Source organism: Pseudochaenichthys georgianus, chromosome 4 (assembly GCF_902827115.2).
Source record: "Pseudochaenichthys georgianus chromosome 4, fPseGeo1.2, whole genome shotgun sequence".
In the NCBI taxonomy this organism is placed as follows: Eukaryota; Metazoa; Chordata; class Actinopteri; order Perciformes; family Channichthyidae; genus Pseudochaenichthys; species Pseudochaenichthys georgianus.
Genome location: NC_047506.1, coordinates 21,016,594 through 21,034,623, shown reverse-complemented (window position 1 = coordinate 21,034,623; position 18,030 = coordinate 21,016,594). Strand labels below are relative to the sequence as shown.

The 18,030-nt window shown below is 39.8% G+C and overlaps 1 protein-coding gene across 1 annotated transcript in view; it reads left to right on the top strand.

Moving 5' to 3' along the window:
* The first annotated feature begins 5,464 nt into the window (after positions 1-5,464).
* hmcn1 (hemicentin 1) overlaps positions 5,465-18,030 on the top strand; it is a 107,524-nt gene continuing 94,958 nt past the window's right edge. The window contains exon 1 of the mRNA XM_034081502.1: positions 5,465-5,720. Within this exon, the coding sequence (XP_033937393.1) occupies positions 5,465-5,720 (256 nt within the window). The remainder of the gene's footprint in view (positions 5,721-18,030) is intronic.

Genomic DNA, 18,030 nt, shown 5'->3' with positions numbered 1-18,030 from the left:
AATAAAGAATCAAAGTACTATAGTGGAATGCTGTAAACAGCATTCGCACTAATAATAAGGGGAAGAATAAAGAATCAAAGTACTATAGTGGAATGCTGTAAACAGCATTCGCACTAATAAGAAGGGGAAGAATAAAGTATTGAAGTACTATAGTGGAATGCTGTAAACAGCATTCGCACTAACTAGCCTATTTTTGACAGATGCGGGGAGGGCGGCAGTCAGACGACACAATGTTCCCCTACCCACAAATGCCTTCCTATCAGAAGACCACTTAGTGGGCTGTGAAAGACTTTTATTGTCAGAGAATCCACTGTGATATTGATAGAAGTTTGGAAATGTTTTGAGAAAAAGGTTGTTTGTGAAGAATAAATCTACTTTCCCATAATATTTTTCTAGCGCACATACCTACTTCTTGTTTTGTATCTTGTGTGTGTGAATGAGGGGGCGGCCTACATGCATCTGCATGGGTTTAAAAAAAAAAAAAGAGACAAGGCAATCGTCAACCACACTGAAAAAGACAGACACATTTGTCTCTACCCTCTCCCTTTTTTCTCTAAGGTGCACAAATAACATGTAAAACAAAAAATCTCCATATAAAACAAAAAATCTAATATAAAACAAAAAATCTTTAACGACACTGTAATAAAATATAGTTAGATACTGTAGCAAGTCAACCTAGACAGTGACATCCTCACTGAGTTGGGACAAACGTGTTCCCTTTTAAATTGAAATACACTTTCAGAGCTTACTGTATTCACAAGTCAGGTCCTTACTCACCATTATTCTCTGTTTCTCTTTCACTTTTTGATACAGCCATACTGTCACATGCACCCACAACACGTACACACACATTCTCGTAGAGTCTCTGTTCATAGTTTGTGAAAAACAAAAGCCAGAATGAACGCTTAATTATGTGATCAGCATTAACAGTAAAGCAGGAATGTGCAGACCACATAGCACCAGAGGCCTGAGTAAAAAGAGAGAGAGGGAGAGAGAGGTGATGTCTCGCCAAATCCAGTTAGATCTGAGTCTGACAGAGAGAGAGAACCTTCTTCTTTCCTCAGCTGTCTTTCCCATTATCACCTGACTACACCAAGTGAAGAACAATTGGAGTGTGTATAACTTTTCAGAAGCCGGTACTATTTATTTGACTGTCTATATATACAGTATGCTGTTCTTTCAATTTTGTCTGTCTTTTTTGAACATTTGCAAACAAACTCCTGATAAAAATAGCCAAGGAACAAAGACATTTTTTTTTTCACTGCTAGTGTTTTTCTGTCCTTTGAGAGATATGATGAGACAGTAAAAGAATGAGCACTATTGTAAGTGCACACAAATGCTGGTATTCGCGTGGTTACCCATGTTTATACTGTACAGTGTGTGTTTATGAAAACGAGAGACCCAGAGTGGGAGAGGGACATAAAAAGAAAGAATGGTGAGGGATTACAAAGGATATGTTGGTGTGTATGTGCACAACCGGCCAGCCTCATTGGCCAGATGAGTTGTGGTCTCTACAAAAGAGCGACTTTAGTGTGATGAGAGGCATTAAACCCAGGGATTAGGTTTGTTGGGCAAGCCAGGGCGGGCTTTCTGGTTGGCTCACTGGAGGGATGGAGCCCATGTGTCATGTGGATCGTGTTTGGGAGACAGGGCAACAGTGTTTGTGAGCTAGAGTCATGCCTGTCCTATGAGACTGCAGTAATTAGCTCTTTAACAGCTATAAAAAACTACCAACAGAAATACACATGCACATAAGGAGAAAAACAGCATAATATGGTTCTCCGGCATATACAGTAGGATTACCTCATAAGTCATAACACGATTACAAACAAATGAAAAGCAACTCACACTAACTCATAATTTCTCTGGTGCTTTTGAGTCTGTTTCCCATCCAAGAAAATGTTGAGAACAATCAAGCAGAAGAGAGAGAGAGAGATAAAGCAGGGAAGGAAAGGCTATGATGTAACTAACTGATAGATTAAGACGTCAGTGCCGGCATCTTTATAAAACTTGCACTACAATATTTTCAGAGTGGTGTAACCATGTACAGCATGTATAAAGACAGGTGGGTCTTGTAACATTCCGACTATATTTTTCGTCCTTTCTTTCCTTGTCTCCTAATTGTTTTATCCAAACAAATAAAAACATCTATCTAATACAAATGGTAGACCAAAGTAAAATGTAGCCTAATGTCACATGGTTTCATGGTTTGTGAAGAGTTGAGATTTGTTGCGCAATGGAAAAGGAAGTTATGTAACTATAATGTTGGGTCAATTAGATTATTGTCAGCTTTCTTAAGAGAAACTGCCTCAGGCAATTATGTTCCTGCCATACCATTAAAAAACAATATTGGTACATTTTTACTTTTTGAATGAAAGTGTGAGAGAAAAGTGATTTCCAACTGTACCTGCAATAACAGCCGCAGGAAGAAGTGGTGGATCTAGTTTGAGCAGCAATGAGATGTGTAAATCCTAGCACGCAAGTACATGCAATTCCTAAGTATTACACATAGAATAACAATAATGTAAATGTGTTGTCGTTTCCCCAGAGGGTTTTTCTGTGATGCCATTGTGTGAGAAGTTGTGGAGCAGGTGCTATCACAACATAACATCCATGCTGACCAGTGAACTAAGTCAATCATTGATTCATCGTCTTTGTACAGAGCTGTGATAGCCTTGGTGGTTGCCTTGGGACGGTGTGTTTCAGTGAACAAATATCCTTTGTGTATTAACTGTCATGTTCTACATTAGTAATTAGAAAAAAACTATCTGTTGAATACAGTCATTTCTAAATGTTACATAATGTGGGGGAGATATACACAGATATAACACCAGATATTCCAATGTTCTATTCTAGAGCAATTACGTTTTTTTCCATCAGTTAACTTATTACCAAGGGAGACTGATTGATGTCTTTTATGTCATTAATCATTAACACTTTTATAGTTAAAAGGTCAAGAAGGTTAAATGTGTACCTGCTAAACCAGGTGATAAAAAATGTACCGCCTTCCAAGGAACTCAAGCAAGTGGGAACTCCCACACATGGTAATAAATCATAATAATAATAATGATCTAGCGTTTCCTTGAAATCGAGCTAAAGCACTGTTTGTGTGTGTGTGTGTGTGTGTGTGTGTGTGTGTGTGTGTGTGTGTGTGTGTGTGTGTGTGTGTGTGTGTGTGTGTGTGTGTGTGTGTGTGTGTGTGTGTGTGTGTGTGTGTGTGTGTGTGTGTGTGTGTGTGTGTGTGTGTGTGTGTGTGTGTGTGTGTGTGTGTGATTGTGCCATAGGTGCATTGATACACTTCAAATGTGGTTCCTTATCGGTTATTTTATTTTATTATTTCCTGAGAATAACAATTCTAACTAGTCTGCTTCTGCAGATTACCTTCGGATGACTGAATCACTAGCTTGCACACAGTAGAAGGAACAACACTGTTTAAATAACATGATGTCAAAGGAGTCTTTCATATTTATTTGTGTCTAGTATTATCTTGTTAGGAACAGGATGTACCTCTAAGCTGTTATCTAAGCTTGGAAAATACGTGTTTTATTTATACTGAGAAATGTGTTGTGTAATCATTGCCTGCATGCTGGATTGTCATGGTGCATTTTCCAGAAGGCTTTAACCTCCCTATTTGTTTACCATGCAAACATCTCATTTGCAGATGCTCTCCTCCTACATAATTTGAGTGTGTCTTAGTTAGTGAGGTTTGGATTCTTATTTGAATGTTTCCATTCATCTTTCAATCCCCATACTTCAGTAAAGACCTGAAATCACCTTTGAAAAAAGCCAGACACTTCCCTTGGTAATGCCATTCCCTTAACAGAGCCAGGTATTTTGTAATAGGCTAGGGAAATTATATTCTTACACTCTATTTCTTTGTGTTCTAGGTCTTGTCTGCTCTTGAATTTCCCTTGTGTTCTTATCCATGCTAAATTGCCATAATCTCACTATTCACTTTTTAAAGTTCTGCAACATGCAATATGAGTTATAAGTGGTGTACTCGCTCCCTCTGGTGCCAACAAATTATAATGGTTTGCAGTTACCGATGATTGTCTAATTGAAATGAACAACAATTACTTTTTTTAAAAGAAATCCGCTACTGAGAAGATTTTATTGATAGATTCTACGGGCCACAGAAAATCTAGCACAACCCTCATAATTTATTTTTCACATCAACAGATTTTTGGTGGACCTTTTGGCATTTAAATTACAGATATATACCAAAGAATGATGTACAATTCCTTTGACATGCCACAGCTTGAATAGCATTGGTGTGAATAACAGTATTAGATATGGCAAAATTCCATTTATCTGCTTTGGTTTCAGTGTGCTGGTACCTTTCACAGCGGGCATTTTCACTTGAATTATGGTTGCATTCATGCATAATGGCTTTAGACTTGGAACCTTGGAACACCAGAATAGCGTGAAAAGTACACTGAAGCTTTACATAATTACACCTCTATTTGGTTAGGAATGGATTAAATTAAGGAAAAATCACATTTAGTTTTTCTTATGTCTCTTTATTCATCGTATTGATGTTATTCATATTCATCGATAGAATAACTGGTTAATAGTTCTATCTCTAATATTTTACTTTTTCAGTATTTTGCTCGAGTCTAATCCCATGTAAAACCCTTTGCAAATTGTTTTGCTGTCATTGGTGTTGTTCTTGGCACCTTTTCCAACATTGTAAAATCAAACTACAACCGCTAGGTGGCAATACAGAGCTCAGAATCACTAAAGAAGAGCTACTTTTTGATTGTCCTGGTCTCGTATCAGCTTGTCTCGTGCAAACATTCACCATTTCAAACAATTGCTACATTTCTTTCCAAATTGTATGATTCACATTAGTACGACATCGACCTTCTACTAATTAGCATACGTTTGCATGTAATAACTTTGCGTGTGTTATAACTTCAGATTCATAATTGAATCTCCAAAAAGACTTACTTGCATGTAAATACAACAATATAATGCATTTACGACCTTATGTATTCGACCACGGGAAACATCTCTTTGTGTAACGCCGCAAAGAAAATTAGTCCCAGGATCCCTCGAATTCCCCCAAAGCATCTCGTCCAATCAGAGCAGCGCTTTTCTGCATGGGGTTGTCTGCGCCTTGGATAATTTCTGCCCAGCTGAGAGGTGGTCTTTGTATGACAGAGCTGATTGAACAAGGGCTCTGACTCTGCAGACAACAGACGACAGGCACAGCTGCAGCTGCTGGGACTGCTTGGTTTAGTTCACAGAGAAGTGAGAGGCTGCGAAGAAGTGAGAAACTGCAGAAGAAGAAGCGCACGAAAACTCTGAGATTCCTGTATCCCTTTGTTAATTGTTCCTCATACATTTCAGTCAATTTTAAGAGCCTGATGTCTCTACCTTTATCTCGAGAGCTACCCTAAGGTTCGCACTGGCCAGAAGAACATATCTAAGAACTTTGCTTGAGAAGCATCTTGGATCTGAAATGGGCAGCACATTAGTGTGGCTGTCCCTCGCGCTGTCAGTGGCGTTTTCTGCCGGACAGGACACAGGGACCCCGGCCACAAAGGAGGACATCCCGGAGGGGGCATCCACCCTGGCATTCGTCTTCGATGTGACCGGCTCCATGTACGACGACCTGGTGCAGGTCATCGAGGGCGCGTCCAAGATTTTGGAAACATCCCTGAACAGACCGAAGAAAAATCTGTATAACTTTGCCCTGGTCCCCTTCCACGATCCAGGTAATGTAATGAAACTATGTGGTGTAAAATGATGTTACTTTGCAATGCATGACATTTGTGTTTTTTTTGTTGCAAAAACCTCTGATCACTTATTTGGAGTTTAGAAAGTGAGAAATATGATAGTTTGCTCACAATCCGCCCTTAGAATGCCTAATGTTCCTCACACCTCCAGAGGAAGGACTCTGGGGGATTTTGTCTCCGCACACAGATGTTCAGCCTTGCGGTCACTATCATTAGCATTCCGCCAAGTGTGTGGCTTTAGGTTTGCAATGCAGCTTGATGATTATTATCACCTCTGGGTTCTCTCTCATTCTCAACAGCTAATCATGCCTAGAATATATATATAATTGGGCTATTTAACAGTAACCCCGGCTTGTAGGTCAGAGGTGCAGGCGAACTGTCATGTCAAATAAGAAGTTCTAAACAATTAGTGTTAAATATTCAGGAATCACATTTTACTCAGATGTATCCCTCCTTGGCAGTGCTATGGGAGTATGTAATTGCAAACAAAGCTATTGGTACATACATTCAATGCATCAATGTACATCACTTTCCAAGTAAAATGTTTCCTTACCAACACAACCACAACTTTACTGGAGCTCACTTTGGAGTTTGAACATTTTGGTGATGGAGATACTTTTTCTAAGGATGTAAAAGTCCCTCTAATTATTATTTTCTGAGGAGGGTGGAGAGGTCACTTACCTTCTTGCAAAAGCAGCATCACATCCTGCTGTGATGCCATGTCATGGGGGTTTGTGTGCTGGTTTTAAGGTGAGACAGTTTGATGTCACCCCGTGCAAAAATGCTCCATTAACAGCATGAGCAAAGAGGTAACACTCAAGTGTGTACTAGGATAAGAGATAAGATACCTTACATTTGAAGTGTTACAGCAGCACTATAAGTGTATAATGGGTTACATCAGTAAAAAAAAAAAAGAGACAAGTACACTCTTTCTACAGAAACACCCCTTTGGATAATCCTTATAGAGGTCATAGAGCAGACTGTGCAGCAGACTGTGTTTGTTGCAGTCTGAAGTAGTCTTTACGCACTTTAGGGTATAACGTATTACAAATACTTCTTACCATGGACACTCCGTTTTGTGGTATATGTGTAATATCCTGCCAAAATGTTATTTAAGACTTTATGCTTCCCCCTCACTACTTCATGGTATATATATATTTCAAATGTACTTGGTTTAACTTCAATACGCTGCATAGAGAAAAAAACAAGATTAATCGACAGAGATGATGTGTAGTAGAGAGACAGATTCCTTTTCCAGATGTTTGCTCTCCTCTGCTGAATTTCAGCATGTCACAAATTCTTATGAAATTCTTTAATCATAGATTCTGTGCCTAGAATAATTATTATTTTCAAGGAATAAATATGAACAGAATACACAAGTGTAACATTGGTGAATTCCTCATCGTGCGCCTCAGGGGGGGAATGTAAATCCTAGATCATTAGCAGGTGATTAAAAAGCTGTCATGTATTGTTTCTTGGACAAAGCAAAAGTAGGGAAAGAATACTGTGATGACAACCTGAACGCAACCTCAAGGCTTGATGAATTGCAGTTTTTACTACTGTCACTAGGAAGTAATATACCATTCTCCTCTTACAGTAAACAGTAACAGCTTGAATCAGTCATTCGAAGTTGACTTCTCTTTGTCCTGCGTCTCACAACCAAGTGATTTCGTTTGCTTCTTAAAATGTTTACGAGGATGTCAGAATGTGTTTTCCAAAACCCCCAGGGGAATAGAGGAATGATTAGCACGGCACACTGCAAGCAGGGGTAGCTGAACATTTCCCCAAATGTTGTTCTGCCCCTGCTTCACTTTTTGTCCTTCTGCAAAAACATCCCAGACCCTCATAGAGCACTGGTTTTGTTTTCCTAGGAACTTTTTATAGGGTTTGTTTCATTCTGACACAGATCCAATTCCTCCACTTTACATCCGACCCAGTGCGATAACGCAGTCCCTCCTGTTTGATTTGGCTCCCTTTAAATCAGAGGCCGGAGCTTCCCCTTTATTTACACTGCAATCTGACACAGTAAACATTAGAGAGTGTGTTTGTGTATCTGTGTTTCTCGCTGCCTGTGTGTGTGGGTGCTTGTCTGTGTGTGTGAAGCAAGAGTGTCAGGAGGATGCCTGGATATTGGGGTCAGGCTTGTGTGGGAAGATCAGTCAGGAAGCCTCCCCTTTCCTCCATCCTGCAGGGAGAGAAAGAAAGAGAGAAAGCAAGAGGATACTTCACAAGTCATTTGACTGAGGCACAGAGGTTGTGTGTTCAGCACTGCAGTCTGAAAGCATGGCAATTAATCAATGGTAGGGTTGATTGTCATCATTGTATACCCTTAGTTACTTTTAAAATGAACCTTTATGATTATCTACCACAAATAACTGTTAAAAAAAGCTGTGACAATCTATATTCAGTAACTGATGTCCAAAGAGCAATGAACAATCCGTTATTAAGAAATCCAGTCTTGGGTGGAGTAGTGAAAGGTGTATTGCAAGCAGATGCTCTGGACTTGTGGACCATTTATTTGAAAGTTTACAGCCAAATAAACTTTATTTCACAACACTCTTACCATTACCAAGACAGGAAATGCTGCATTTATCCCAGAATGTATGTTCAATTGTGCAATTCTCCAATTAACCATTATAACAAGACAACCTACAAGGTGTGAAGAATGTGTCGTAATGAGTTGGCATGAATTAAAGTGTGTTTATGTGTGTGTGCTGTTCACGTTTCCGCAGATTAGTTTCCAGAGCCCTCTGAGGTTCTACGTTCTTCATGGCTCTGCTGACGTACTTACACACGTGCTTGTCCTTGTAAATACTACCTTGCTGTGAGAGGGTGTGTTTGTGTCTCTTTACGTTCTTGCTTGTGTGAGTGTTTAATTAGCAACATGTGAGACGGGTCAGAAACCTGAGCCTTGGGTCTATGATACTTTTTTGTTGTGTTAGCTGTTTACTATACAGATTTTAAGATGACTATACGGTTGTTGTTTGTTCTGGCTCAGTCCTTTAATTTGAAGAAATCATCTTTTTTCCATATTGGTTCGCAGTGTTGTGCAGTTTTAAATGCCAGAAAGCAAAGGAGCCTACACTTAAATAAGTAATTTCATATTTTGTGCTCAGCCTTTGCACTTTTCTTGCCTTTACTTATAGTTGTTTTTCTTCTGCATTGTCCTCTACAGGATACTCATTTCTAAAACACCTCCCAAATGCTGCTCCCACTATGGAAGTGAACACTCTCAGAATGTCTTAGAACAAAAGGTAGAGGTACGGAAAATGTACGCTCCTACCCTCTGGACAAAGATTTTGACTTCCTAAGGCTGATATAACAGCCTAAGAAATGCCTTTATTTCTCAGGCCATTTATTTCACAGTATGTGCCAACTGATTATATCATTCCCTTTATGATTTAGGGTTGATGATGATCATAAAGTTCACTTTTGAACAGTTTTTCCCGGAGGGCATTCAGCAAAACGAACATACTGTATCTCCTTCCTAAAACGTTTTGATTGTACTGGATGTGTTCAAGGAAAGGCACAAGGAATGGTACAGGCTAAACAGAGAGAGACTAACTGGGTGAATTCAGCCTATGATCATCTAGCTTACATATAGAAATTCAGACGCAGATTTTGACTTTCCAAAAGGAAATCAATCACCGATGTCTTTGTCTTCAATGTAATTGCTATCAAGTGGTTGTTTCAGCTGTGATTTCTGTATATTGGTTGATGGCCTGTCTTGCAACCCTTCTCCAGCCAGTAAACTTTAGATAGAAGGAGCTGGACCAAAGCTTTGGGTGTGGTGTGATGAGAGAAGATGACGGGATTGCTTCTACCTCCTCTGAATGATCAAAGGCACTCATCTCAGAGTTCTCTTTGTTGGTGTTCAGCGTCTTCTTCCACCATCCCCTTTTCCCTTTGTTTCCTTCTTTCCAGAGCAGCAGTTTTCTGAACTTCCCCGCCCGTGTGAGATTACAAGGTGCCTGCGTTTATCTGGACACAGTCAATAATGATGCTATTAGGCAGGAATGCCAAAAGAGAGAAGTGGAGGTTTTTGAAGGATTAGAGGAGGAGAGAGGAGTGTGGCAGACTACAATGTGTGTCTCTGTTTCAAGTTGCCCTTGAATATTAAAATGGCCTTTAATTTTTGGACTGTACATGGACCTTCTGGAGTGCCCCGAGGTGCTCTTAGTGCTATAGTTTTAACTCTATTTAGCTTTGTAATTGGTACTCAGCAGTTTATCCCCTTTCATCTAGGAAGGCAGCACATACCTGAGGGCTGCTTCAGGAACACTTGGAATGTTGCCCATTTGGTTCCCAGTTAACAAATGTACGTAAAAAGGATTAAGGGACTCCAAGGCTATTATGAATAGAGGAAGTTGCTGGTGTGGTTGCAGGTAGTTGACCTTTGGATGCAGTGTTTGACCTGAATTACCCTTGTGTCAAACGTTTCTGGTTCTTTGTACTCTCCACCATGTTTGCTTTGTTTCCCTCCAGGCTGTGGATTTGCTTTTCAACATCTGTTGAATTCTGAGCCTCATCCTGAGGTCCTGAGGGTGCCTGTGCCCGGGTCATGAACTTCAAGGCTCGCACTCAATATTGTCTTGACCTTTTGTTCATAGCTTTTTTGTTTGTCAGGTAACTGTCTGAGTGTGGAGGCGGACACGTTAGACAGGCTGCAGTAGTGAAAAAGTGGATGAATAGACTGGGTACTTTTATAGGGCACTTTGCTGTAGGGGTGAAATAATTGAGATGGAAAGGAAGAATAGGAAGGGCTAATGTAATACCACTAAATATGTTTTTCATCTCACCAGACTTAGAAAGTTGATTATGTGACAGCATTACAAAATGATGTAGACAATGGGAATTTATTCGGCATTCATTTAAAATGACGCCACTCTATTCGTACCATCAAACATTCAACCTGGCTCAACTTTTACCGCAGTCCAATTGGAAGTCCATGATTGGCATGTTTTTGCTGTTTTTTTGTGAACAGGACAGAATGATTTAAACTGTGATAGCTTTCCAGACTCGTAACATCCTGTCTCACAATATTATAATCCATTGTGCAGTGTTTTGGTGATGGATCATATTTCTTTACCTCAGTAGGTCCTGAAACAACATGCCGGCAAAAGTATTATTTAATATTACACAGAAATGAACAATCTTTTAAAGTCTATTCCTTCTGTGTCACAAATGTACATTTTATTGCCTGTCTCAGATGTGTTCTGGGGCAGACATGTTTACCTGACCTATCGCTAACTCTTACCATGTGTCCACCGGCAGCCAGTCGCTCCACATCCATTTATCTAAAAGAGCTGATCACCCGAGGCAAGTCAGGTGATTTTGATAACAGCTGCCACTGCTTGCCTTATGTTAGTAGTGCAGTGGCCCAACATATCGTGTTCAGAAATATATGTCTAATATAGTGATCAATAACATACTGACCTATTTAATGATTCTATAACAAAATCTTAGGTCCCATAATCACTTCCCTGAAATCCAAGGATAGTTTTTAGCTGCTCATTGCCAGCCATATAACGTATATACAGGTATATATAAACTGTGTTGCATGTTAGTATTTTCAGTCAGCATTTGTTGGTGCTTTATTACTCATAATAATAGAAAGAACCTCAGCACTTTTACTGTTGCACCATTAATGAGGGCTTCCCTCAATTTTATAGTCAGTTCAGACTCTACAGATCGATGTCTAGACATTGTTTTTTACGAGGCATTTTTCATAAAAGTCTATTAAAGGCAGATTCATATGATTGCGTTGTTTTACGTCATATTTTTGAGGGCCTTGAGGATTCATTTGGAACACATTAGATCTGGTGTCAGAGTTGAACATTGACATGGATCGGTATGGCATGCATGAGCTCACTTTCTTTACTGTGTAAGCTATTTATGTACATTTTAGTTGAAACACATGTTAGGATTTAGGAGATTGGCTAGTTTCTTTAGAATGACATTTACTGTCAAGCCTTTAATACCAGAGCGTTGTGCTTCAGTCAGACAACTCATGTATTGAGTTATTCTGTATTCACTACCACACACAGGCATTTATTAGTGCTTTATGATCCTCATACATACAAAAGAGAGGTCAATGAGTGTGAACATTGGAGTAACATATGTCAGTGTGCCACAACCTCAAATGAATATTAATGTTCTTGTACTTTTGTTGAATACGTAGATAGGAAAAGTTTGCTAACACGTTCTCCTTCTTTATAAGGTGATAATCTGTCAGTGTTGTTGCCAGAAATGTCCATTTTTGTTGCGTTAATCAAATTCCGTCTCCTAGGCCAGCTTTATTACGAGTCATTCTGCCTTGTAAAGGTTTAACGATCTGATTATCACAGGAAGATACCTGAGCAGGAGGTTTATAGTGACAGTGTGTACTAGATGAGCTCATGGGCTGCTGTGGAAGAAGACTCATGAGTGTCGGCTTGCTGGCAGTTTTGGCCGTGAGCCAAATCTCTACGATGCTTTCTGGGCCTGCACTAGTGCTGCACGATTCTTGCTCAAATGTGAATCACGATTTTCCTCCATAAGAATTGAGATCACGATTCTCACACGATTCTCATCGTTTCAATGAAAATATGTATTGCACTCTTACTCTTAGACGTCACGTGAGTACAATGAATTTAAACAGACAACATTTGTCTCTCTTGTAACAAAAACATAACTTTTTCTTTAGTCTGTAGTTGCTGAATACTGAACAAACATTACTACATTCAAAATGTGGAACCTGGAGCCAACTATTGTGGCTTTAACCAGACACCATCAACATCAAAGTGCTTGACTTAAATCCAAGTCTCAGTTTCTTGTAGCAAAAACATAGAGTAACTAAAATGAATTTGACAGCCAACTACTGTGGCTTTAAACAAAGTGCTTGACTTAAACTCAAGTCTCTCTGGTAACAAAACATACAGTAACTAAAATAAAGATATTGCTGCTGCCTGAGTGCTGAACATAAAAAATAGAATTTTTGCAGCTTTATAATGACAAAATGTAAACTTTGCAGTAGCACCTGTCCACAGTGACAGGACACCCAACTACTGTACAACAACACCAACCTGTTTGTTACAGGGAGGAATGCACTTCAGTTACTCAAAATACCTCACCACAGTGCTGAATATAAAAACAAAACAGTCACAGCTTTAGAATAATAATATAAAAAAAGCCTAGCCGGCTAGCACCCAGTTCAACTACTGCACTTAAAGGTTCTAGTACTGAAAAAAACATAAACTTAAACAAAGTGCCACTGAGTAGTAATGTCACTGAATCAAAAGGATTAACTTAAAGGTGACATGTCATGCTTTTCCGGTTATTGCCCGTCCCCTTGTGTGTTATGAAGGTTTGTATGCATGTAAACGGTCTGCAGAGTCAAAACCCTCAAAGTAAACCATGTAGGGAGTAAAACTCTAAAACAGAAAATACCTCCCCAAAACGCCTCGTTGGAGATACGTCACTGTCCATTTGATTCTTCCGGGTACATCATGATGTCATGTCGTCCCCGGAACGAAATGGACCAATCCGTGGAGCCGTTACGTTACGTCCGCGGAGCCGTTACGTTAAGCCCCCGCTGATTGGTCCAAATTGACCAATCCACGGACTTCCTCACACATTCAGTGCATGCAGCTCTGCTGATTTCTCCTCCCTGGCTGCAGGCTGAGGCTGATAACAGACAGTTGGGATCGCGGGCGAAAAGGGAGCCGTTTAGAGGAGAGAGTGAATACACATACTTTACAGAGATGCTGTATGCGAAACCAATGTGAGTTTGGAAAATTGCACAGTATAAATCTATTCTAGTAGACCACAACAATGGAATTATGATCAGTGGAAATGGCCATGACATGTGACCTTTAAATACTGCAGTCAGTCCTGAATATAAAAACGGAACAGAACATAAAGTTACAGCTTCAGAATAAATGTAAATAAAGCCTAGCTGCCTAGCTTATTAGCTTTTCTTTTTTAATGCTTAATGTCTTTCATTTCTTTTTTGTAAAGCACTTTGAATTACCCTGCGTCGAAAAGTGCTATATAAATAAACTTGCCTTGCCTTGCCCTTGCCTAGCTACACAGTCCATCTACTTTTTTCGGCACAAGCACAACTTCCCTCTCGCCAGAGTCGCCACCGGGATTTTCATCGGTGTTGTTGTCATTGTTCTCGACCTCCTCGTCACTCATTTCTGTGTCACTCATTTCTGTTTTTCCTGTACTACTAGTCGCTCTCGTCACTCTTTGCTAATCAGTGCTAATGCTAACGCTTCTGTAAACATACTGCCGGCTCCTGCCCTCACGTGCTGCAGTCAGTGAGTGTTGCCAGGTATACTTATTATAAGCCACATTGGGCTTATCTTTCTGTAAAGTAGCTTGGTAGTAAGTAATAATGGTTGTTGCGGTTGTGAGCTTGTAGACCCGACATATATAGGTTTAAAGTGCTCATGTTCTTTTGCGCTTGTTTTCATAGAGCTGGTTGCTTATTCCTTCCGCAAAAACTGGCAACACTAGTGGCTGCAGCGTTAACACTGCATGAGAGGAGGAGAGACAGACAGAACACTACAATTTGGATGCGATCATGGTACTTTAATGTTAAATGTATAGAGTATATTTGCTTTACATCGTTTAAGTATGATTGACATTGCAAGTTGGTATTATTAAGAAGCAAAATAATTTAAAAATGTAAAATAATCTCCCCCAAAAAAATCAGCTTGACGTCATAGGATCGCCGTAATTTAGAAATGAGATCGCATAGGTGTCTGAATCGAGATCACGATCTTTTTTCGATTAAGGCTTAAAGATGGAAGCAAGGGATTGAAGAAAAAGGGAAATCACTAGGCATCTTAAATGTTTGAGTGACATACTGTAGAGGCCTGTGTAGTTTTTAATTGTGGCAAATGTGTTTAAAAATCTGAATTACTGGCTGCAAGGCTGAAGGTCAGGCTCTCAGTGCCCTCTGCCCCTGCTCTGGGGGAAGTCATGTATCATGAAGACCACCTCAGAGCAGCGTTTTTCAAAAATGTTTTGCCAAAACACACTTTCTAGGTTTTAAAAAATTCTAATGTATAGCATAATGCACTTATAAACTAAAAAGTAATGTACAAATTTAACTCTGTTGTTCCCCTAAATGCAGTAACATTGTGTGTGAAACCTGAGCTATTTATGATAATAATAATAATAATAATAATACATGGGATTTCTATAGCGCTTTTCCTAATGCTCAAAGACGCTTTACATAAAATCAGAACAGAAACAATACAAAGAAAACTAAAATCCTAATGATGAACCTGGTTTCCTGTTTCAACCTGATCACACATCCTGAGCTCATGGTCAACTGTTTTGGTAACCTCAAAAGACTAGAATAATCCACTTTTATAATAATTTATAACTTGTATTTTTGGATTATCACATGCAACAGCACTTTTGAAGGCGCTCTTGGCTGAAACAAGACCCTCAGACTTCTGAGTGTGCATCTGTGTGTGGTCGGCAGTGCTGATCTGCTCAGCAAGCACAATTAGAATGTTCTCAGTAAAACAAAAGAAGCACACAACATAGAAAACACCACCCAGTTCCTTGGGAGCACACTGAGAATGTACCATCACTCGTAAAATAATGACTAATGAGCTTTAAAGTGTTGTGGTTAAAATGTTGAGATTGGTGCAATTTAATTTAAAGGGGACCTATCATGCAAAATTCACTTGTGTATGTCTTTTATACATAAATATGTGTCCCCGGTGTGTCAGGGAACTCACCAAGTGTCAGAAAACACAACCCTCTCTCTTTTCCTCCATACCCAAATCTCTAAAAACGGGGCTGCAACGGAGCTACAACGTCAGAAAAGGGGTGCTCCGCCTATATGGGCAACTCTCCACCTATCAGGGGAATGGGGGGTTGGACCACGGCCACGGCCATTGCCGCTCGAAAGCGCTGGAGACGCTGTAGTTCAGGGGTAGCCAACACGGTGCCCGCGGGCACTCAGTCGCCCACTGGGGCAACGCGAGGCGCCCGCCGGGCACGTTCTAAAAATAGCTCGCCAAGAAAATCCAAAATGTATAAAATACACAAAACAAAAAAGGAAATGTAATTAAAAGAATCTACCCTATGCATAAACGAAACCTAAATCATAGCGAACTCTATCTATTTACTACAACTCTATATCTATCTAACACCCCTCCTCCCCCACCCCCACAATGAATATCGACCAATCACGTTCTTGCTTGATTTGCGGGACAAGCGTTGCAGTCGGGAAGAAAAGCAATGTGGCACCTCCCCGCTGATTTTCCTTCTTGCAGAATCTACACAACACATCAGCCCCATTGAACACAGCCTAGTCGTGCCAGCCTATACAGCACATGAGGGGCAGAGTTTTACTCTGTGTGTTGTAACTTGCATATATTTATACCACTTGACGCACATGTCCCGTTTGTGTCCCCCCACTTTACAATATGTTTATTATTATTTTTAACGCAAGCCGTCATCGCCACGGAGGAGCACACAGCCTGTGTGTGTGTGTGTGTGTGTGTGTGTGTGTGTGTGTGTGTGTGTGTGTGTGTGTGTGTGTGTGTGTGTGTGTGTGTGTGTGTGTGTGTGTGTGTGTGTGTGTGTGTGTGTGTGTGTGTGTGTGTGTGTGTGTGTGTGAGAGAGCACCCCTTTATATATTTAATATAGATAAAGTAAGAAATCATTCCAATGTGTACAATAGGACAGTACAAAAAACAGTTTAAAAGGGGAGTGATTAGTAAAATATGCATAAATAAAAAGAAAGAATGCTAACTGTAACATAAGATAAGAATAAACAAGTTTGAATGATTTGTTATTGGTTGTGATTATATTCTAGATGCTTGGATTATTGAAAAGTATACAGCTCCCTTTCATCTGAGTGTTGAGAGCTGTATCCATACATTCATTTTGTGCTCAAAGTGCACTAGATTGAAGCATTTAACTTCAACATTTAAAAAAAAGTCTTCCCAGGGGTGCATGCCCCCGGACCCGCCTAGAGGAGGTGAGGACCCCCCTAGAGGAGGTGAGGTCCCTCTGGAGGATGTGAGGCCCCCCCTAGAGGATGTGAGGTCCACCCCCAAATAAAGCAGGTTAAAATAATTAAATTGTATACAAGTTCTTTTAGTAAACACTGAAAACGGGTCCCAAAGACCCAACCAGCACAAAAAGGTTAAAGGTAAGCATATAATAATGTTAAAATGTGCTAAATATATACACTGCAAAAAACAAAAAAAAAGAGTAAAAGTAGCCCCCGACTTGTTTTATTTTTTGAAAGTAGCCCTCATCCTAAAAAAGTTGGTGTACATTAGCATAATGACTAGCTAGCCGCTAGCTGCTAACTGCCGCCTCGTTAATATCAAATCCATCATAATAACAGATCATTACCATGCTGTCATGAACGTGCGGTAAAGTTGCGCATGCGCTATGAGCGCACATACAGGTACTTCTCAGGCATGCCGGGTAATCTGTGACGTATCGCTCTCTCAAAAGTTGGGCCATTTTATCATCATGTGCTAATGAGCAACTCTCATAGGAATGAATGAGGCCCCGCCTCCCACCCTGTATCCAGTTCTTATTATACATCCATGGTTTATTCCAAGCCCCCAGGAAGTGCGCCGGACTCAGATGAAAATATTCGTGGTGGACAAACGGCGGTACTACACTTCCGTTTGGTTGCCAGGCGCGGAAACACTTTTTCCCATTGACTTACATGGGGAAAGAGTGGTCTGTAAATCGTTGGATACTTTTTTTTAAACTAAATAAACTACCCATTATGAACACTTGTAGAGCCCTTATTAAAAACATTCGTTCCTCAAGTTGTAAAAATGTGCTAATAACGTTATTCTGAGAGTTATTTCCCTCTGCATTATGAACGCGCATCTAACCCATGGGACCGCGCGCCGCCTGGCACGTTCATGTTACGTGTTCAGCACTACATGCGTTTATCTTTACCCATGGATACACAATAAGAACGGACCCATATCGCCTTACTGCCATCCCACGGATAATAATAATAATAATAATAATGGATATATTGCACATGTTTGCTGTAATTCATCATTTGTAAAATAGTATACTACTATGATTAAATCTTGTACCTTAAATGTTGTATTAAATAAAGTTAATATTACCGACGTAGATTAACGTCCCTGTAGCTTCTTATTGCACTAAGAAGCTTGCACTGTATATATATATGTATATATATACATATACTGTATATACACATATATATATATATATATATATATATGTATATATACATATACAGATTCAGATTCAGATTCAACTTTATTGTCAT